At 51.4% G+C, this 21,702-nt stretch overlaps 2 protein-coding genes and 1 long non-coding RNA gene across 5 annotated transcripts; 2 read left to right on the top strand and 1 right to left on the bottom strand.

Moving 5' to 3' along the window:
* Positions 1 to 6,025: 6,025 nt before the first annotated feature.
* Positions 6,026 to 6,870, top strand: SFTA2 (surfactant associated 2). Its single transcript, XM_059179014.1, has 3 exons — positions 6,026 to 6,197; positions 6,443 to 6,531; positions 6,679 to 6,870. The coding sequence occupies exons 1-3, from the start codon at positions 6,137 to 6,139 to the stop codon at positions 6,763 to 6,765; spliced, it is 237 nt and encodes a 78-aa protein (XP_059034997.1). The 5' UTR covers positions 6,026 to 6,136; the 3' UTR covers positions 6,766 to 6,870.
* A 3,529-nt stretch (positions 6,871 to 10,399) lies between these two features.
* VARS2 (valyl-tRNA synthetase 2, mitochondrial) lies at positions 10,400 to 21,687 on the bottom strand. Of its 3 annotated transcripts, none has more exons than XM_059179009.1 (30): positions 21,541 to 21,687; positions 20,926 to 21,152; positions 20,711 to 20,792; positions 20,499 to 20,599; positions 20,082 to 20,203; positions 19,897 to 19,963; positions 19,703 to 19,800; positions 18,913 to 18,994; positions 18,616 to 18,735; positions 18,081 to 18,192; positions 17,291 to 17,379; positions 16,696 to 16,786; positions 16,369 to 16,496; positions 16,135 to 16,238; positions 15,812 to 15,893; positions 15,426 to 15,502; positions 15,268 to 15,343; positions 14,862 to 14,967; positions 14,568 to 14,638; positions 14,316 to 14,441; positions 13,997 to 14,101; positions 13,781 to 13,849; positions 13,578 to 13,656; positions 13,335 to 13,462; positions 13,060 to 13,212; positions 12,227 to 12,433; positions 11,483 to 11,594; positions 11,149 to 11,324; positions 10,831 to 10,959; positions 10,400 to 10,738 (listed from the first exon to the last, which is right to left on the bottom strand). In XM_059179009.1, the coding sequence occupies exons 2-30, from the start codon at positions 21,124 to 21,126 to the stop codon at positions 10,643 to 10,645; spliced, it is 3,189 nt and encodes a 1,062-aa protein (XP_059034992.1). In that variant the 5' UTR covers positions 21,127 to 21,152; positions 21,541 to 21,687; the 3' UTR covers positions 10,400 to 10,642. The 3 variants fall into 3 exon arrangements, with proteins under 3 accessions (XP_059034992.1, XP_059034991.1, XP_059034993.1); XM_059179008.1 differs by having other exon boundaries at positions 18,075 to 18,192; XM_059179010.1 differs by lacking the exons at positions 20,499 to 20,599; positions 20,711 to 20,792; positions 20,926 to 21,152; positions 21,541 to 21,687 and having other exon boundaries at positions 18,075 to 18,192; positions 20,090 to 20,203.
* LOC131834406 (uncharacterized) lies at positions 14,961 to 16,058 on the top strand. Its single transcript, XR_009354855.1, has 2 exons — positions 14,961 to 15,291; positions 15,754 to 16,058. It is a non-coding gene; the product is annotated as an uncharacterized LOC131834406 (long non-coding RNA).
* Positions 21,688 to 21,702: the final 15 nt, after the last annotated feature.

Raw genomic sequence — 21,702 nt, forward strand, 5'->3', positions numbered from 1 at the left:
TCACCACCCCACTATGACTCACTTGATCTGCTCCCAGTGGGCCTCCTCTCATGGAAGGTAGGCACCTTGTAGGCGAGGTCTTTGCCTTGACCTCTGCTGCTTCCCCATCACCTGAGACAGCACCTGGAACACAGTAGACAATCAGTTAAGCACATACTACTGGGCCGTATGGAGTGGGTACCTGGGCCACCTAACGAGTTTCTGCAGGAAGTAGAGATGGCAGAGAGAGTGGAGAAGGTCAAGATCCAAAGGGCCAGGGCCTCAGGGCAGTGGGAATCATGGGAGGACCAGTAGACTTGGACATGTGGTTTTCTCTCATCTCATCACTTGATATGACTTGTCCCTAAGCCCTAGGCAGGGCTGGAGTGATTGAGAAGAGGAGAACAGGCCAACTGCTCATTTATGAAATTAATGGGAGTTAGATGAGGCTCCATGGAGTCAGGCTAAAGACTGACTCGTCAGAACTAAGTGGCCTGGTTCCCAGGCAATGCACCCTAGAAGATGGGGGAACAAAGTCAGCAGCAGATCGTCCACTGCAACTCCATCTGGACTCAGAGTGACTGACAACCCCCTTGTCCACTAGTCTCCAACCTCACCCTTTCCCCCAGGGACCCAGACCTCTACAAAAGTGGTTCTCCACAGAGAGGGACAGTTTTACTCCCCCAACAAACGTCTGGCAAAACGCGGAGATATTCTTGTCACAACTTGGAAGGATACTACTAACATCTAGGGGATAGAGGCCAGAGAGGCTGCTCAACATAATGTTACTGCATAGGAAAGTCCCCGCAACAAGGAATCAAGAGAAAGGAAAGATGGAGACTCCAGGAGATCCTAGAACAAAGAACTCTCCAGACCAGTATGTCAGTATGTCAGTGCTGAGATTGTTTTGGTTGGGTAAATAAAAATCCTCCCTGCTCTTTTAGCCACAACTTACCCCAGAGGATCCATAGATCTGGGTTAGAGGAATTGGGGGGATTAGAGGCTCAACTTGATTTCTTAGTGTGAGTAGAGGCTGAGGGGCCAGTCACAAAACAACCCTACTAGCTTCTAATGTTTGAGCATTTATTATGTACCAAAGACTGTGCTAAGCACCTTACCTTGTTATAACCTATGAGGTTAACAATGTCAGCCTCACTTTTACTAATGAGAATAAACAACCTCAGATCAGGGAAGTGACTTGCCCAAGGTCACACACCTGGTAAATAGGAGACCAGAATCAGGCAGTGCCTGCCCTATGGTAAAACCCATGTGCTTCGATAAATACACAGTGGCTAGGAGACAAGTGAAGGGGCAGTGTTTTATTTAGCAAGAATTGTGTCCTTCATCCACTCAGAGTGGTCTAAGGGGGCATTACAGAGCAGGGTTCCTCACCTGTGAGGAGAAACTGGTGAGACAGTGAGAGAATTGGGGTCTTGGGAGGGAAGGAGCCAGCCCAAAGGGGCTCCATATGAAAGGAGCTGTGAAGGGAGAATCCCCCATCGTAAGCCAGGGAGGCCCAAAGTGTCCTTAGCTAATGAGCTCTGTGGAAGAGGGTAGAATAGGAAGAAAGGGTGAGGGGCAAAAGTTCCAACTATCCAGGCCTAGATTCCATGAAGTCTGAAAGACCCCTGGAGACCATGGAGCTCTGGTTCTTCCTTCTGCAGATGAGAAAACGGCATCAGAGAACTTAAGTGACAGATGGCAGGCTGGTGGCAGGACCAGGACTGGAATCTCGGCCTCCCACTTGGTGACTGACCATGGACTTCCCCTTACAATGTTGGTGGAAGAGACCTGGATGGGTCAGTAGCCTGAGGAATCCACTGTAGGAAATGGTCCCAGCTAGCTGAATGGGAAACTGAGTCTGGGAATGAGTCTCTTTTGGAGAAGAAGAAGGAAGGCCCAAGGGGGAGGAATACTCAGCTATCCTGGCCCCATCCCTTCATTTGACAGGGTAGCACTGGCTGCTGTCCTCATGGTGGCAGTTGTAAGAACTCCCAGGACCATAACCACACTCCACACTAATTTTTTTCTGGAACTAACAGACCTGTGAGATGAGGGATGAATAGTTTGGGTTAACTGAGGGCCCCCGGAACCTGCTGTCCAGTCCTCAGCTCTCCCCAAAGACTGCTGTCTCTTTTTGACGGCTCAGGTTCTCAGCATTCCTTTTCAAGCAAAACAAAAATAGTGATCAATAAGGCTAATTTAGTAAGCACTTACCAATCCCAAGCACTTAAGTGCTTTACATATATAGTTCATTCTCCAACAGTCCTTTGAAATGGATGCTATCATTTTCCTTTCACCCAGCATTCATCTATCAAATGAGGGCTACACCTCATCTATAAAATGAGGGGTCATAATAGCACCTATATCAACAGGTACATGGGTATGTATATAGTTCCTGGCATATAGTAAATGCTATTTGAGTATTAGTTATTATTATTAATGAGAAATCTGGAGCACAGAAGGGTTAAGTATCTTGCACAAGATCACACAGCTATAAGGGTAGAGCTAGAATGCAACACCCAGGTTGATATGATTCACAGAGCAGACAGCTCGTCACTGCTTGGAGCTAAATTTAGTGTCTTCCTGGGCTTTCCCCCCAGCCTCTAGCCCTCCCCAGCCTCTCTTCTAGTGGCCCCAAATCCCTATCCCTGCCTGGTCAATGTTTCAGCTACCCAGACAAGGTTTCCTTTTCCCCCTGACCTTTAAGTGTGGCAGGCTGTCATCCTCCTGCCTGAAGCCCCTGTTCTTCTCAGAGTCCTAGAATGTCAGGTCCCAGCCCCACTGGCCTTGGGACCCCCACGTTTGGGCCACAGTTTCACTCACCTTCTTGGTACCATTCAGTAGGCTGACCATTGTTGCCACCACAGTGAGGGTGATCAGCACAATGGCCCAGTCCCAGACAGAGCTCTTCTCCTGAGGCCTGAGGCCTGAGGAACAGAGAGGAACAGTGATCAAGGCAGGTGGGACCGCAACCCTCAGCTCTCCACTGCCCTCCATGATTTTCCATCTTTCCTTCTGTGACTCCTATGTCTATGCAGCCCAAAGACCACAGCTCTCTGTGGAGTTCTTTCCTATCATCTTGAGAGCAGAATCTCAGTGGAAGGGGTTTTAAGGGCTTCCATCTAAGCCACAGCCACCTCTTCCCTGACACCTGTGGATTGTGTGTCTGTTGGTCTCTAAACTCCTCACTGACATCCACATATCTCTGTCTTTCTGAACCTTCCTCTAGTATCTCCGGCTCTATTGTCTATGTCTCTCTCTCATCTGCAACATGTCTGCTATGAGGATGCCCAGACAGGCCTCTCTCCTTCTTCTGAAACCCAGTCCTTTCCACCACCTGATCAAGGGGAGCTAGAGCCTGTTTTCCTGTCTTCCCTCCCCTCATTTCCTGCCCTCAGCTACCTGGGGAGAGGCTGCTCATGCCTCCCCTGCTGGGAATGGAGGGGAGAAGAAGAGGAGACAGAGGGAGGAGGGGGAACAGGATCCTTGGAGGGAATGCTTCTTGCACCAGAAAGACAGATCAGGCCATGAGGAAGGAAGTTGGAAACTTTTTAAGGAAGCAGTCAGGTAACGGACATCCAGCTGTTGGTATGGCCAGAAGCTCAAGCAGGACCAAAACCCCTTTAAGAGTTGTAGACATCCTTAGACATATTCAAAACACAGTTGAAAGCAGGCACTAATGCCTGTTCCTACACTCTTCTCCAAGAGCCAGGGCTGGCTATAAAAGAATGGGCCCAACCACCATCTTTACTAGTAAGTGGCCCAGTGCAAATAAGAGCACCTTACTGGTCTGGAGGCTGAATTCAGGGTATGTGGTGGCCGCTTTAGCCACTATGGGAGTGGACACTCCTGAAACAGCAATGCTGGGCATGGAAGGCCAGGCAGAGTGGAAGCAGTTCCAGGGGCTACTGTGAGGGAGATAGACAGATCCTAGAAAGGCAGAGGGAGAACATGGCCAGAAGAGATCAGAGTGAGAGCAGAAGATATTACGCCCAGTGTACCCTCAGTCAAAATCCTAGCAAGTTGTTGGTATAAGTTAATGAACTGACTCTATGATAATGAAGACTGAGCATAGCCAAGAAATCTTAAAGCAAAACAAGGGTAGAAGACTTATCCTACCAGATCTTGAAGCTTGGTACAAAACTGGTCATTAAATGCTGTGGCACTGACATAAAAATATACACAGAATAACAGAATAGAGTCCAGAAATAGATTTCCACATATATGCTTGCTTGACTTTCAGTAAAGGTACTCACACAATTCAATGGCGAGCAGAGAGGGAGGGTCTTTGAAATAAATGGTCTGGGACAACTGGTTATTCACAAGGAGAAAAAATGAACCAACCTCTACCTCACTCCATAAACAGAAGTTAATCAAAGACAGATCATAAGCTTAAATTTCAGAGCCTAAATAATAAAGCTTCCAGCAGGACATATAAGAGAATACTTTTTTTACTTTGACGCTGGGAGAAAAAAAAAAGTCCTAGGCAGGATACAAAAAACACTAACCACAAGAAAAGAACTTTGTAAATTAAAAAAGCGGAAGGGGGGGCCTTTGTAGAGTCACCAAGGCCAGGGCACTGCTTCAGTTGAGGTTCTGGGGAACTGTCGACTTACTCCCTGCCCCAAGCCCCAGGCCAAGCAAAAGAGCCTTCAGAGATGGAGTGAGAAACAGAAATATCACTGAGACACTAAGACTGTTACTGCTGTGCTCCCAGAAATGGTCATAGTGGAAGTCTGAGCACTACTGGGAAAACCCCAGAAGTTGAAGAACCTGTTGAGAAACTCACAAAGATGGTACAGAGACTGTCAGACTGTCAGAGATCTCCCCAGAGACAGTGGGGAGCCTGGAAGAGATCTCCAGCTGGGAAAGACATAGGGTGCCCTCACTCTCCTCTTAAGAAGACTCAGATGCCCCAGTGCATCTGCCTGTGCTCCTGCCTCCTACCCCCACTCGTACCTCTGGTGCCCACTGATCTTTCTGTCCATTTATTCTTTCCATTCTTCTCTGCCTGCTCTCTTGTGCAAGTCTGGGGGTCCTTGGATGTCTCACTTTACTTATCTTTATGGTGTAGACAGTGTCTCCCTTCATCTCTCCATTTCCTTGCTTTTGCTTTTAGCTTCTCTCCTTGAGTCTGCCCAGTGGTCTCACTTCTTCCATCCCTCTGTGCTTGGTCCCACTGGTCTTCCAGGGAGGAGGGAGATAATACACAGGCATGCAAGTAGGAAGACAAAGGGCTTGTGCTTTTGTGTGTTTTGAGGGCTTATGTGACCAGCGTGTCAATCTGTTGAGTTTGTCCCTATGTCTGGCATATGGAGGGGTGGGTTCTAATCTCTCTGCTGCAAACCTGTGATGTGACCTTAGTCAGTCATATGCCCTCTCTGGACCTTGGTTTCCTAATTTGTAATGAAAAATGGTAAACTAGATGGGCTTCAAACTCTCCCTCCATATCTGTCCTTGTTTTCATCATTGAGAATGCCTGTGTACATAGCTGTGGATTGGGAGGGTGAGTGTTCATAAGGCAGGGAGTGGGAGGATATTTGATGAAACTTGTGTTTCCACCTGAGTAGATGTTTTAGAACAATCAAAACAAAACATTCAAAGGTGAAGGTTACCCCTTACCCAGATTTCTCATCTAGAAAGCCGCTGTGCCTGGGGGAGCAGGATACCTGGGTTGGGAAAGAAACTTGGGTGTAATCTACCCCTCCCTTTTGGGCCCACATTCCTGAGCCCTTTCGTGGCATGAATGATGGAAATTAATTGCAGTTAATCATTAATCTCTAAAGATCAAGGAGAGGCCCAGGCTTGGGTGGGGCCCAGACACTTACAGAGGGACACCTCCTTAACTTCCCTTTCTGTAGGACTGGGCACCCTCCCCAAGTCTCCAGATACAGGGAAAGGGGGGATACAGGATTGAGGAAAGGGAACCACTTTCTATTTTCCTCAACAGCCCACTGAATGGCCCTCTCCTGGGTCCTCAAGCCTTACTGGGGAAACTGGAAAATCCTGTTACCCAGCTTGCCTCTCCCATTTTCCCCCAAACACCTGGGCTTAAGGATTGAGTGGAGTGTAGAAAGGCAGGCCTGGTAAGGAGAGACCAGTCAGAGCTTCAGACAACTCTTCTATCAGGGAAGCAAGAAGCAAGGTGGCCATAATGGGGGCCAGGATGCCCTTCTTTCTCTTCTTGACTCTCCTGGGCAGCTCACAGGGAACAGGTGAGGGCGGGATGGCTTGAGGCCTGGGTGCTCATGGCAGGAAGAGGCCAAAGAGGAGGGTGAGAGGGACAGGGCACCCAGTTCTGAGCTCTCAGTCTGGGGCTGAACACCTGCATCGATAGGTTCTGAAAGGCCATTGTCGGGGAAGAGGAACTGGGGGTAGGGGGTGTAGGGGAAGGTACGTGTGTCTCTGAGGGAATATGGCCCTAATTACTGGGCCCTAAACTCTGTTTTTGGATCCCTAGGGCCAGGAATGATTTTGCAGCTGAAGCTGAAGGACTCCTTTCTAGCAAATTTCTCCTATGACTCCAACTTTCTGGAATTGCTCGAAAAGGTAGATCTTTGGGAGGGGAGAGAGGGCTGCATGACCTCAAAGTGTATTTCTGATTCATTGTGGGCCTCTCTGCTGATGTTTGGCCACCACCAAGGGATGAATGGGAGCCATCTTACACCTTTCCCTCTAACCTTTTCTCTCCCCCAGCTCTGCTTCCTCCTCCATCTCCCATCGGGGACCAATGTCACCCTCCGTCATGCAGGATCCCCACTTCACGTCATCTGCAAAGTCTGAGAATAGTCAAAACCTGTGTACCTCCCTTGGCCCAGGCATTTGGCCACCAAGGTACAAAAGGGATGCCCTAACCCTGCTGAGGAGCAGTAAATGTAAATTCAATGACCTGCCTTTGTGTGTTCATGAGCAGAGATCCAGCAGGAAAACGGAATTGGGAGCACCTGGATGGCTCAGTTGATTGATTGCCTTCAGCTCAGGTCATGATCCTGGGGTCCTGGGATTGAGTCCCACATGCGGCTTCCTGCTCAGCAGGGAGTCTGCTTCTCTCTCTCCCTCTGTTCACCACTCTCCCTGCTTGTGTGCATGCTGTCAAATAAATAAAATCTAAAAAAAGGAAGAAAGGAAGGAAAAAAAGAAAGAAGAAAGAGAGAAAGAGAGAAAGGAAGGAAGGAAGGAAATGGAATTGGGACACCAAAGTCTCTGATTCTCCCCCTTATTAAGCAGAGACGTTCCAGGACTGATATCCTGTCCCTCAACACCAGTTTGAAAGGCCTAGAAAGAATCTGGGGAATTAACTGTTTGGAGACACACACACCACACTCATATACCCATGTGTGTGAACTAACACTTTAAGCTGAGATCCTCATAACACCTAGAAATAAAGCAAAGAAGCCTGTATGGAGTTCTTTTTTGTTTAAGATTTTATTTATTTATTTATTTGACAGACAGAAATAACAAGTAGGCAGAGAGGCAGGCAGAGAGAGAGGAGAGAGGAGGAAGCAGGCTCCCTGCTGAGCAGAGTGTCCAATGTGAGTCTCGATCCCAGGACCCTAGGATCATGACCTGAGCTGAAGGCAGAGGCTTTAACCCACTGAGCCACTCAGGCTCTCCGCCTGCATGGAATTCTTACTTTGTTCCAGGCTCAATGCTTTCCCATTTCGATGCTCGCAGTAGTCTTGAAATTTACAGATGAGGACTGAGGCTTACCAAGGGTAAGTCACTTGAGGGCCAGCAGCAGCAGACAAGTACAACACCAGACAAATGTCTTGGCTTAAGCAGATTTTCATTTCATCTCTCTTTGCTTCAGCTTTGGGGCTGGGAGCTCAGGAGCCCAGAGAGCAATGTGAACAGAACCTGTGTGACTCGGCACAGGTCAGTTAGGGTAGGAGGCAGGGGTCGGAGGCAGCCCCAGTGGGAGATGAGAGGTTCCACCTGTGAGGAGATGGCCAGCCTGGTGTAAGTGGTGGGGAAGAGGGTGGGTGGGGGTGGATGGGGTGAGTAGGGGAGCAGAGCTCCTACTGGCTGACTCTGAGGACATTCAGTCCCAGAGGCCCACACTTGAGTCCTAGGTGAATTTCTTACCGTCTTGGTGCCTCCATTTCTTCATGGGCAACATGGGATAACTGATGGTACCTGCTGCTTGCACTCCTGGGAGGATTACATGCATCAGCCATTTAGGACACATGTCAGATCAGTAGGAATCAGCAATAAGGGTGGTTAAGAACCCTCGTCCCAACATATAAATCCTTGTCCCCTCAGGGATCCAGGGTCCTCCTTCACCTGATAGTCTTGACACAGGCACTCATCGGAGTCCTCACCCAAGATTATCTTGACTTCTTACTACCTCTCTCAAAATGCAAGCATGCAGCCCAAACCTGACCATTTGGGAGTATTAATGTAATCGTTTCCTGTTCTCCAGTCCTCACTCCTGCCTATCATAGTTCCCACCTACACACCATCACCATGTGAAATTAGATGCTGACTCCTTTGGAGGGAGGTGAAGGCCTGACTCTGTATAAATGGGGGAGTTTAAAAAAAAACACAAAAAACTGTGCAACAAAATTCCTCTAGTTTCCTATACATTTGTCCTGGGACCAGCAGCCTAGAAGAGAAGCAACTGGGAGCCGCAAAGGTCCCCAGTGTTTCATGACTTGCTCCTAGCCTGCACTAGTGGGCAGGTGAGCCCCAGTGGGTTCGGTATAAGGCCCTAACCAAGCTGGGAGACTCGATGTCTGGATATCCAAAAGACTGGAGAAGCAAACAGCTAACTGCTCCTTAAACTGATTCCTAGATCTCAGGGCCCAGGATCACCAGGCTGTGATTTCCTGATTCTTTTCTCAAAAATCTCTCTTCCAAGACTGACCTGCACTGACCAATATGGTAGACACTAGCTACATGTGGCTATCAAACACTTGAAATGTGGCTAGTATGACCAAGGAGCTGAAGGTTTAGTTGTGTTTACTTTTAATTAGTTAAGTGGCAACCATTTTGGATAGCATAGCCCTGGATGGTCTGCCTCAAGCCTTCCCAACCCCCTACCCCACAATGGAATTTACCCCTGCTCTTGCCCCCAACACTGGTCTCCTTGTTACACTTTTGAGTACTCAAGGAATGCTTGCGTCTTAGTTTTGCTCTGGCCCTTCCCTCCCACACATCCTATTTGGCTAATTCCTACAGCTCCGGCAAGTCCTTGCTTAATCTCACTTTCACAATGAATTCTACTTGACCCCCTACTTAATACTACAACCTGCTCCCTACCCGTTATCGTGGTCTACTTTTTCCCCAATAGCATTTATGACTCAGACACGCTGCAGTGAACTTACTTACATATGTTCTCTTTACTAGAATGAAAGTATAAGGGCAAAGATCTGTTTCACTCATTGATGAATCCAAGGGTCCAGGATAGGGCCTAGCACACAGTATTAAGTACTCAAGGAGTACTTGTTCAAAGGGGGAAGACAGAAAGCTGCTGCCCTCCTCTCCTCTCCCTCTTCCTTCTAGGTGGGATGGGGCCAGGGGAGGGGGGAGGGAGGATGGGAGCTGGAACAGATCTTAGACACCAAGTTGGAAGGAGTGCAGCACAATGGCACAAAATCAGATTCAGTGAGATGTGGGCCTCCATTCCTGCAGAGCCCTGCCCTACCTCTGCCCAGAAGAAACATCCAGTTTGCCTAAGCCACCATTCTATATGAAGCTTGCTTATAGTGGCCAAAAAGAACTGCACCTGTTTACTGGGTTGAATCCCAGTTGATATTTGGGACAAGTTGCTTTTATTCTCGGAGGACATTTCTTCATTTCCAAAATGGAGCAAACATCTACCATGATGTTCTCAATAGCATCACTGAAGACCCAGACCCTGATAGGCCCACCATAAATAGTAGCTACTCAGAGTTGCTGGATAGAATATAACTTGGACGTGTAAGAAACAGGCCCCCGAATCCCATGGGGAGGACATAAGATGTTCACCGTGGGTGGGTGGGTGGGTGTCTTTATCTGTGGGGATGTACATGTGGACACCCTGGTGTCACGGACACAGAATGGAAGCAGCACTCCGGCCCCAATGCACCCTGCAGCCCCTCAGGCCTACAGGAAGTATCTACTCCTCTCCAGCAGCCCCCAAGATAAGGCCAAGGAAACAGGGGAGCTTCCATCTGGTGAGGAGGAAGGGCCTGCGGAAGCCAAGGCATTGGCAATAATTCAAAGTAGGTGGAACCTGAGTCACTGTACCCAGATGCTCCTAGGAAGTGCCTCTCTCTTCCAGTGAGGCAGGCACCACCAGCATACCCACTTCCACTGCAGCCCAGGGCTAAGAAGTAGATCCCCTCATTTCCTAGACCAAAGTCTCAGCGAACAACTGAGACGCAAGAAAGTCACCACTAGGGGAAGAGGGATAAAAGGATCACAGACAGTAATGTTTGGGATTTTAAAAGTTTATCTCATTCCTAAACTTGCAAGTGGGACTGCATAGGAGGAAGGCTGGGCAGGAATGTCAGCATCTCAAGGACACCCAGTGACACCGACCAAGCCAATCTGTTTCCCCATTTATGAAATGAGAGAGGTGAGCCACATGGTCTCAGAGGCGCCATCAATGCCGACAGCTGCCAGATGTTTGTCCCCAAAGGCAGGGTTTTTGTTCTCCCCAAGAGTGAGCTGGGGCTCAGAGCTCCCCAGGGCCAGGACATGCATCCATCAGCTGCCGGAGGTGAGAGACTGCCTTGTCCAGCTTTGACAAGTCCAGCTGGAGGGAAGAAAGCTAGACGAGAAGAGCAGCAGGTGAGGATCCAGATATTAGGGACCACACCCTCCAGCCCATATGCCTACAGGGAGTCAGGCCTCCAGCCTCACCCTCTGCTGCCTCTTAGTCTCCGCCTCTCCCTCTGATGGGGTCCAGGCCATGAGGCCATCAAGCTGCTTTTGCAACTTCTGTCTTCGGGCAGCTAGCAGAGACAGATGGGTCTGGGGGTCCACCAGGCCCTGCAGGAGAACAGTGAGGGTTCAGATTTCTCTCTGCACTACCCGCAGCTCTGCTTCACCTGCAGCCTGTCCAATATCTCTGTCCACCCCATTCTCAGAAGCCCTCCTCACTTTTACAGAGCCTGCCCCTTGCCCTCCTCCCAACATCCTTTTGATCCCTCCCTTCCTCCTCCAATCTCCTCTGGGCACCTGCAGCTCCATGTACACCTGAGTGGTGTCACTGAGTGGGGCCTGGGCCCAGCCAGAAGGCGCCGCAACACCTGGGGGTAAGAGGCCCATGACTCCACAGCGGCCCAGGGTGCCCAGGGGCTCCAGGAAAGCCTCAAAGAGGCCCTGCTCTCCAGGCTCTGAGCTCTGCAGCAGCACTGAGGAAGAAAGGGAAACTGTCACGGTCAAACCACAAGACCCTGCTTTCCTGCCCATCCTGCACCCCCTAACTCTGGACTCTGCCCTCCAGGCTCCCCCAGGCTCCTCTGCCAGCCCCCTCTTTCTGCAGGACTTAGGGACCCAGAACCCAGCTCACCTCGGGGCCGGGCCTTGGTGAGCTGGTATGTGGCTCGGAGAGCCCTCAGTGCCTGCACAGCCTCCTGGACCCGGGAGAAGTGCTGCTCCAGCTCCGGCTGGCGCCAGTGCTCCTGCAGATTAAGACCCAGAGCTGACAAGCAGGCTCCTGGGACAAAGCAGCAACTCTCCTGGCTCTGTCCCACACCTGCACAACCCAGTCTGCTTCAGGCAACAGAATCTGTCCTCCCCACCACACAAAGAATTCACCACCTCAAGCAAAACCTGGGGCACTGCCTTTGCAGGTCTCAGCTGGCAGCTGTGGCTGATGTCTGTTAACTGTTCTCATCAAAGGCGAACGACCAGACGTAAGTTAGAACTTAAACTCTATTACTCAAAACTCACACAACCAAATAAGCATAAGAAAATTTACATAGTTAAACTTTAAATCACTTGGGGGTGAGTTTATGGCATTTACCCTTCTGACATTATTCAAGCTTAAAACCACAGATATTTGGGGGCCATCCTAGGACTAACATCTAATCCTCATCATAACCGTGGCTAAAGATGGGGAACTGAGGCACGATCACACAGCAGTGTGGTCCTGCTCTTGCCCACTGGGCTAAGACTGCCCCCGCCACAGCCCTGCAGGAACAACTCATCCTCCTAAAGACTCTAAAGTAGACCCGAGACCCCACAGCACCACACCCTTCAAGAAGACTGCTCCCCACCCCTTCACCCATGGTCCCGTTGCCATGGGACTCACCAGGCTGTGGGCAGTGGGGTAAGGAGCAACACAGATGCTAGGGGCAGAACTGCCGCTAGGCCTGGGGGGCAGCCTCTGCCAGAGCTCTTCAGCCAGAAAGGGCATGAGTGGGGCGAGGAGGCGGAGACCGACATCAGCACAGGAGAACAGGACCTGAAGGGGGTCTGGGAGATGGGGCGAGTGCAACAGCACTGGCTTTACAGCCTCCTAGGGAAGAAGCCATAGAGTCAGGGGCAAGCCAAAGCCACAACCACATCCTTTTCCCACACATCTGCTGCCCTGCCCGTGGAAAATGCTGTGGGTAAACACAGGTAGTAGCACACAGCATCTTGGACACCATTGGTTGTCCCAGAACACATTTTGGAGCAAATGAAAAGTGGAAATCTATGGCCAGGATTCTCAGGGGTGGGAAGGGGGTTAAAATTGTCAGCGTGGTTTGAAAGCAAAGCACTAAGGTTTTTTGCCTATCAGAAAGACAGAGGGGCGCCTGGGTGTCTCAGTGTCTCATCTGCCTTCAGCTCAGGTCATTATCCTGGAGTGCAACAGCGTGGAGTCCTTCATAGAGGCCTGCATCAGGCCCCTTGCTCGGTGGGAAGTCTGCTTCTCCCTCCCTCTCTGACACTCCCTTTGCTCATGCTCTCTCCTTCACTCTCTCCCTCAAATAAATAAATAAATAAATAATCTTTTTTAAAAAATGATTCTGTAAATATTTAACATTAAAAAAATAATAATAATAAAAAAAAAGAGTTCTCTGCCAGGGAACCCGATCTCAAGGGGAACAGGAAGCAGGTATGCAGGGTGGAATGAAACTCCGTGACCCCAGTCTGACTTACCAAGTAGACATCACAGAGGTTGTGGAGCCAGAAGTGGTGTAGGGCATGGGTGATAAGTGAGAGCTCTCGAGCAAGGAAGCCTCGCTCACACTCCTGGGCAGTATGAGCAAGACGGCTCAGGATCCAGGCATCCATGGGGGACAAGGGGGACACCTGCGGGCAGAAGGGGGCTTCAGGACGGGATGACCGACTCTCATCTCCTTTCCCTCCAAATCTCATCTTCAACCCTCAGACACCTGATGATTCTGCCCTTCAAGCCTCTCTTACTCTCTTACCTCCTCTGCAGGCTGGGGTACGAATTTCTCCCCTAAGGCATTGAGGATAAAGCGCAGGGCATTCCAGATTTTGTTGCAGAAATGCCGGGAACTCAGGACCTCAGAGACAGACAGGTTCAAGTCGCCCCCTGAGAGGGAGAGGGAGGGGGGAGCGTGCATGTGGGTGGCAGTGGCACAGGGAGTTCTGGCCCACCCCTCTATCATGAGGCCTACAGCCCTAGCCCCTCCCTCGCCCAGGCTTACCTAAGGCCCCATGGGAGCACAGGGCAAATCGCAGGGCATCTGTCCCACACTCAGGGATCCCATGAGGGAAGTCCTTTCTCTGCAATCAGAGGGAGAGGAGGTGTGGCCAATGTCTAGGCAGCTGCAAGGTCAGAAGCCTGGGCTACGCAGGAGACCGGCAGCCATGAGCTTGAGGCTGAGAGAGGCAGACGCTGATGACTCACTTGTGCTGCAGTCGCGATCGCCAGCTCTGTGGAGTCCAAGTTCCCATCCCTCAGCTTTGCCTGCAGCACCTGGGATATGTAAGGACTTCAGTGGCCTTGGTCAGGGACGCTGCCCCTACAAGGCTCCCAGTCACTATCCCTTCCAGCTGGCCCCTCTCTCCTCAAGCTCCCATCTCCCCCACAAATGCCATCCTTCACAAAACTCTTCATCCTGACCTGCAGGTCCACCCCATGGATGATGTCTCGTGGGTCCAACACATTCCCCAGGGACTTGCTCATCTTCCGGCCCTGCCTGTCCCGAACCATGGAATGAAGGAGCACCTGGGGGCATGGAGGGAGTCAGCAGAGGAGCTGCGGGAGCCCTTCCCTGGAGGTGATTTCCCTGGAAGATGCCTCTATGCATCAGGGGTTAGAGGAGTTAGTAAATCAGGAATTGGGACCACAGACAACAGCACAATAGGGGTTAGAAGAGAGAACAAGATTTAAAGAAAACTGGGGGGTCAAAGAGAGGGGCTGGGCACTGAAGGGCCATTACCTTGCTGAAGGGGAGCTGCCCTGTGAGCTGGGTCCCCAACATGACCATGCGGCCCACCCAGAACAACAGAAGGTCACTGCCCGTTTCCAAAAGTGACAGGGGGTAGAAACGAGCGAGGTCTGGGGTCTAGAGAAAAAGAGAAGTAATGAGAAGCCAAGCTCTGTGCCTATAGCTCTCCTCAAGGTTCTTGGGGGAGCAAGATCTTTACTTCATCATCCCCACCTTCACTCTCTTCCTCACAACCCGCCTCACCTCTTGGGGCCAACCCAGGGCAGCAAAGGGGAAAAGAGCTGAAGAGAACCATGTGTCCAGGACATCAGGATCTGGGAAACAGAACAGGGAATGGGGGCAGATGGAACCTCAAGCGCACTGCTGTGCATCTTTCCAGCCCAATCCCCCCATCCCTGTACCCGTCCCCCCCAGCAGACACCATTATCAGACCCTCTGCCCCATTCTCAACTTTCCCAACACGACCTCCTCCACCTCAGGATCTGCTCCCCAACAGCCCAGCCTCCCACCCCTGCCCTCCACAACTCAGACACTTACCCCTCTGCAGGGTCAGCTCTGCCCCTGGTTTCCCTGTCAGTTCTGCAGCTATTTTTCTGGCCTCGGCCTCTGTCCGCCCAACCACCCAACAGTCTCCCTTATCACCCTACAGAAAAAGTAAGGGGTGGAAAGAGTGAGGAAGAGTAACACTCACCAGGTGTGAAAGAAACATCACTGAGTTTCACATTCTCCCATGTGATCTAGGAACGGCTGGCTCCCTCTGGCAGTGGGAAGAAGAAGGTCCAGCTCAGGAGCTCTGACCACAGGGTGGATGACATGACTAAGGGGCATGAAGCCCAGGAAAAGCTGGGAGCCAGGACTGGCCCTGGAAGTCCTCTGACTCCTGTGCTATGGCTACTTCTCCCTCCACCATGCCCAGCCCTCCCATCCTCTTCCACCTACCAACCTTTGTGTGCCCCTCCATCACCAGGTAGGCAGGAATCTGATGGCCCCACCACAGCTGCCGGGAGACACACCAGTCCCTGCAGGAAGGATGTCAGTAACTCCTTGGCATAAGCAGGGCATCACCCCACCCCACCTCCACAGAGCTCCCCTCACCCTTACCCGATGTGGGAAAACCAGTGCTGCCAGTTCTTCTGGTGGAAGGATGGACTGAGCTCCAGAGCCCCTGACTCCACAGCCTGGAGAAAAAGGCCCTTAGACAGTGCTTCGCTTCCTGCACCTGTACCCTCCCGGATGGGACAAGTGGCCTCTCAGATGGTGCTGTTACTCAGAAAGGACTTCAAGGCTCCCAAGAAGCTTCTGGGTTTGAGTGGGAGATGAGCCAGCCCCATCTAGGCCACCCTGCCTCCATCCCACAGCTGTCCTCTCAAATGCTAGGGCCAGAGGTCTGTGGATCAAGAGGCCTCAAAGCCCTGTTTCTTCATTCCAGTTTGCAGGGAGTTCCCGCCACCCAAGGTGCTGGCCCCTTCCGCACACTGCAGCCTCACCTGCGCAGCTCGGTCCCCCATCTCCTGGCAGCGGACAAACCACTGGCTCTTCAGTAGGTATTCAACCACATCCCCAGAACGGCTGAGAGAGAGACGGGCTAAGTGTACTGCTCTTTGGGTTCTGTGTTTTTTCCCCAAGGGACATGGGACCCTACTACACGCCAGGCCCTCAGAACCGAGAACAGAACAGCAAATAAAACTGACACAGAGCTTCTGTTCCCTCGCAAAGGGGTACGTACAGAGCCCACCCTTTTGCCCTCTTCAGCTTTATTCACTCCCTTCCTGGAGGATGTCCTACGTCAAAAGAGTTAAAATGGGGTTACCTGCAAATAGGAAGCACCATGGGGTGGTTCTGGATGCCTCGGAACAGGCCCCGCTCCCTCAACGCAGACATAATCTTCTCTCGGGCCACAAATCGGTGAAAACCCTGGGGAGATGATGGCAACAATAAAGGGTAAAGGTTGCTAAAAAAAACACAAGAAAGTGAGAGAGGGGAGGAGGTGAAAAAAGGCAGAGAGTGCCCCCAAAGAATGGGGTCACACGGAGGCCAGTACCACCTGCAGCCAGTCCCCGCAGAGGGAGGTCATGGTCCCATCCTCTGCAATGACACTCAGGGGGCTCAAGCTGTGCCGGGCCGCCAGCTCAGCATCAGCAGGGCTATGTGCCGGAGTCACCTTCACTGCCCCTGGGAGAGGAGAACCGCCGTGAGCACTGACCCCTCACCTGTTACTGCCCATGCCCCCATCCCTCCCTTCTCTTCTCGGTCTATGCCTCCTTCTCGTCTCACTATCCACTGAGACTACCCTCCCCTCCTTTCCTCTTCCTGGTGCTCCCCACTCCTCCAGAATCCCCAGCCTACTTGCCTTTCTGTGACCTCTACCTACCTGTGCCCACATGTGGCTGAACAGCAGAGTCTGTGATGAGGGGGAGAAGCTGCCCAGTCAAGGGGTGACGAAGCTGTCGCCCATGCAAATGCTGAAAGGAAGGGAGTGAGATCAAGGACAGGCACACATGTGGAGTGCAAAGGTCTGGGCTGAGCGTGAGAACCCTGGGAATAATAGAGTGAAAACCAGAAGGTAAAGAGCTAGAGCAGTGGTCAGTAAACTTTTTCTTATGGGGCCAGGGTGTATTTTAGCCTTTGCAGGCCAAGAGGCAAATTCAGTCTCTGCACAATTACTCTGCTCTGCCACTGCAGCAGTGAGGTCATGATACCCAGTTGCAGATAATGTGTAAACAAGCAAGTGCGTATCATACAAAAATAGGCAATGGGATGGATTTGGCCCATGGGCCATAATTTGTCAACCACTGAGCGAGAGAAAAAATAGAACATCAAGAAAAGAAAGGCATATAGTCAGAGACACTAGAGAACTGACACGAGAAAAGTCTTAGGAAGATGAAACTGAAGAAAAGAAGGAGCTACCATCAAAAAAGGACAGGAAAAACAAGCAAGCGAGTGGCAGAGAGTACACTGTGTGTTACCGTGTATCGGGAGTCGTCAGGATGAACAGCCACAGCCACATCTCCAGGCAATGTCTCTGGCCTTGTGGTTCCCACTACAACCTCTGCATCTAAAGACAAAAGTCAAGCACTCAACACTGGTCATTGCCATGGCCCCTCACTCCCATAACTGGAGCCAGAAGAACCAGAAAAGGGAGTAGGCGAGAACATGTCAAGGTTGAGCAGGCCCCCAGAGCAACTAGAGAAAATTAGGAGCCGGGGGTTCCCATGTAAGCTGATGACCAGAAGCCTGGGAGGCTGTCTGGTGCTAAGGAATTTCTCAAAAATGTGCATGGGAGAAACAGGTAGATCATGAATAAAAGCAACCAGAATCCTTACATGGTGCCCAGAAAACACTGAGAGTTCTCGAGACTCTAATCACAAATGCTGTGCTTTCTCTGGGGCAAGCACCAGCCCTTCCTTGGGAAACATCCTCCGTCTATGCCAGCTAATCCTTTGCTTTCTCTGAATTCTTCCAAGCACTTACTGTTTTCAAATCACACTTCAGAATTGACTTTTTGTCTCTTTCAGGGTAGCAGCCTCCTGTAGAATGATGCTAAGCTTCCGACAGGCAAATACCACATGCACTTTTCACACGTGACACAGAATATCCAGAATAAATGCCCACGAGAATGCAAATACTACCCAAGGCTCCTTATGTGCCTCCCACCAGGCCATGTGGGAAATGGGTTTGTGGGTTCCTTCCCATCAACCCAACACATGCGCAAGAAAGCAGAGATAAGCAGGCAACCTTTCTGAGGATTACCCTCACCAGGCTCTCCATCCACAGGGAAGGCCACAGAAACGAGAAGGCCAAAAGACACAGGGCTGGAGCAGCCAGGCAGTCGAAGCTCCGTGCGGCCAGGAAGTGGCCGGCTCTCCACCTAGAGGAATCCAAGCAGCAGGGCTGGAGAGCAGCCTTTCTGCAGGCTTCCCATCTTCACTCCCCCACCTGCCCTGGGCTCCCTGCAGCCCATCTAGACATTCCAAGGATTCAGGAGCCACCTCCCCCTCAATTCAGTCACAGTTACAGAAACATTCACCGAGCACTTACACTGTGCGCCAGTATCATGCTGAACACCTTTCATGAATTCTTATTTAATTCTCACGACGCCCTTCTGACACAGGCATTTCAATCAGCCCTAACTGACTGGGGAAACTGAGGGTGACAGAGGCTAAGGCCCTGCCGGAGTTCCCATGGCGGGTAGGTGGCAGGACTCAGTGAATCCTAGCCATCAGGCTGCAGAGTCTGAGTTTTTTTTGCCCACCTAGGAGCTCTCCCAACCTGCCCTCCTCCTCTGCCTCACCTCAATATCCGAGATGGCTGATCTTAAAGCGCAGGACCAGTTGACAAGCTGCTGGCCCCGGTACAACAAGCCTGCCTCGTAGAGTCGCACAAAAGCTTCAGTCACGGCCACCGAGGAGCCCTAAGAAATGACCTCAGCGTCTCTATCCAACAGCCCCTTCTTAGCCCATCACCCCACCCAGGGACCCAGGCATTCCCTCCCTACTTCCACCCCCAACACACACAGCATCCTGCCTGCCCACACCTGTCTCTAGACACTGCCTCAATACCCACAGAGAGCAAGGCATGGAGCACTCACAGTATCCATAGTGAAGCACTCTCGGTCCCAGTCCAGGGAGGCCCCCAGAGCTTGGAGCTGCTCACTGATCTCTCCACCTTTCCTGTGCCCAGACAGATTTTGGTCAGCAAACTTGTCCTGAGCACCAACTATGTACCAGGCCCAGTGATACTACCGGCAATGCCAAGTATTGGAGTATAACATTAATCTAGCCTCTAGAAGCCAATGGAGACAGACACACAAACTCAGCAGGGAACTTCTGTGGCATTAAAATAAGTGTAAAGTTCTGGGGCACCTGGTTGGCTCAGTTGGTGGAGCGTGTGATTCTGGATCTTGAGGCAATGAGTTCAAGCCCCACACTGGGTGTAGAGTATACGTAAAACAAAACACAACATAAAGCTCTATGGTAACAGAGGAGGGGGCAGCTAATTTGGGAAAAACCAAAAGAAGCTTTACAGAGAAAGTGGTACGTGGTAACAGGCCTGTAAGAATGAGGGTAATTTCAAGCAAATGGAGAGGAGAAATAGGTAAATAGATGGGATGGTGAAAGGTAAGGAAACATGGGATAAGTAGACAAAAATTATACATACATGTCCAGAAATATGTGCATTTAAAATATATATATATATATACATATAATACACACAGAGACAGCTTGGAAACCCTGCTGAAAGCTAAAGGAACCCAGAGTTCCCCCTCTCTGAGGGAGATTAGGGCTGGATGGGAAGAGCCCATCGAGTCAGGGAGAACCGCTGGGAAGCAGGGCCCAAGCAGCCACCTCAGCCCCTCCACCTCCACCCATCGTACTCACTCCTCCTTCCACTTCCACACCTCCCTAAGGAATTCTTCCCGGCTCAGCTCGTGTCTCCTTACTCCTCTCTCCTTCCACAGCTGCTTCTCCACCACAGCCTACAGTAAGATCAGGAGGCAAGTGAACAGAGAATCGGATCACTTTGGGAAAACTCTCCTCCATCCAACAAAAGGGCAAAGTGGCAAAATGCATACTTGTGTAGCAATTCCTGCATGATCTGAGCCAGGAACCCACAGCACCTGATCCCCACACATCCGGTGCCTGCAAAACAAACACCCTCACATGAACCCCTGAGCTTGCATGTTTACTCTCGATGCTTCCACACTACCTCACTTCCTCCTTCCCCTTCAGGAAAGCAAGCATCCCCAACCCCTCTCACCAGCGCACCAGGGCATCCTGTATGGCCACCGTCAGTGCATGCCCAATATGTAGGGAGCCGGTGACATTGGGAGGTGGGATACACATGGAGAAGGTCTCCCCTGTAGCCTGAGGCAGCTTGGTCTGTAAAGTGGAAAAGTCAAAGAGCAAGAGAGGACTGAGTATTACCTGGGGAAATAGCACCCTCTGGTGTCCACAAGGTGGAAAGAACTGCAGTAAAGATAAGCCAGCAAGTAACAGGAAAGGGAAAAACCTGCCAAGAAAACCCTTTGGACACCAAGGGTAAAGACAAGCTCTCCCATTTTATTGGGCAGGCTGGCTGTAAGCTCTAGACTCTGAGGCTCAGTTGTGCCCACCCAAGCTCAATGGCCATACTGTCCTGGGGACCATTTAGTATCCCTCCCTTCCAGGTACTAACCTGATACTCTGGTTTGAAGAAGCCCTCTCGCACCCACCAAGAGTACCAGGCAGCCTCAACATATTGAGGGCTGTATGCAGGAGGCAGAAGCCTGGAGACATCTGCAGCAGCAGAGGAGAGCTCCACTAAGTCCTGAACCAAAGTTCTGCATTTCAGCAGACCAAGTGGGCAACAAACATATGAGTGAATAGGCCTTCAAGTTCCCTAATTACCTTTCTTTTCACCCGGTTCCGTGGGGATTTCATACAGCACTACCTCCTTAGGAGTCCAGGCCTTACTGGATTCTGCAGGTGACTGGAAAGAATGACCAAAAAGCGGGGGTGGGGAAATACAATTTCTAGCATATGCCAGGCATCTGAATCCAACCAGTCTCTTCCAGCCCCCTCCAAAGTTTTCTCAAAGAACCAAGGACAAGCTGACCCCTAACCTTGTTCTTTCGGGCTATCCCAGCCTCCAGCGCCGCCTGCTTCTCTCGCTGGCGCTTCTGTTTGGCTTCATGGTTCCTTCGGGAGATGGAGGATCCATGGGGCTTTGAGTGGGTAGAGAGGGCACGGAACCTGGGGAGGCCCTCTAAGGGCCTCAGCCCCCAGACTGGTGATCGAAAATAGCCCAAAGGCAAATGAGGCATCAGGAGTGCTTGAAAGGGGCCAAGATCTGTTCCAAATAGAGCACATTAAGAGATGTGGCTGCGTAGGTCACACCCTCTTCCTTATTCCCTGCCTGCCTTCTACTAGCACTGGTCTTTTTTCTGTCTACCCCCTCCCACACGACGCTTTCTAGTGAGGGCCAGAGGCCATGGTGTCGGGAGTCTGCCGCCCTCAACCTCTGCATCGGCGACTGTGGCTGACCGCCGACACACAGGCGGGGAAAGGACTCAGGCATTCTGGGAGGCAGGACTTCAGGGCGCCCGCGAGCGAAACCCGTAAGGAGTCTCGCGCTACCTCTGGGCCCACTCCGCCCGGCCCTCCCAGCCCGTCGCACCCCGTGGATCCCGGAGGCGGCGCCTCCCACCCCTCCGGAGGCAGCTCCGGCGCGCGCTCACCGGGCTAGCCCGCCGCTATCCCAGGGCGCCCCGCGGCCCCAGGCGCCAAGGGAAGCAGCCACTTCGACCCCAGAAAGTGACCCGCAAGCCGCACGGCGCAGGGAGGCGGGGCCCTACTCCGGGCATGCGCGGTAGCCGGCTCGACCCTATTCGCTGCCCTCC

The sequence above is a fragment of the Mustela lutreola genome, chromosome 6 (genome assembly GCF_030435805.1).
Source record: "Mustela lutreola isolate mMusLut2 chromosome 6, mMusLut2.pri, whole genome shotgun sequence".
Classification (NCBI taxonomy): domain Eukaryota; kingdom Metazoa; phylum Chordata; class Mammalia; order Carnivora; family Mustelidae; genus Mustela; species Mustela lutreola.

Excerpts from the sequence above, each read along its gene's own strand:
- SFTA2 (XM_059179014.1), top strand. The coding sequence starts at position 6,137 with ATGGGGGCCAGGATGCCCTTCTTTCTCTTCTTGACTCTCCTGGGCAGC. Across the intron at positions 6,198-6,442 it reads GGGCAGCTCACAGGGAACAG|GGCCAGGAATGATTTTGCAG; the intron begins GTGAGGGCGGGA and ends TTGGATCCCTAG. Across the intron at positions 6,532-6,678 it reads TTCTGGAATTGCTCGAAAAG|CTCTGCTTCCTCCTCCATCT; the intron begins GTAGATCTTTGG and ends TCTCTCCCCCAG.
- VARS2 (XM_059179008.1), bottom strand. The coding sequence starts at position 21,126 with ATGCCTCATTTGCCTTTGGGCTATTTTCGATCACCAGTCTGGGGGCTG. Across the intron at positions 17,380-18,074 it reads GGATGGAGAGCCTGGTGAGG|ATGCAGAGGTTGTAGTGGGA; the intron begins GTAATCCTCAGA and ends TTTTGTCTTTAG. Across the intron at positions 10,739-10,830 it reads AGACTAAGAGGCAGCAGAGG|CTTTCTTCCCTCCAGCTGGA; the intron begins GTGAGGCTGGAG and ends CTTCTCGTCTAG.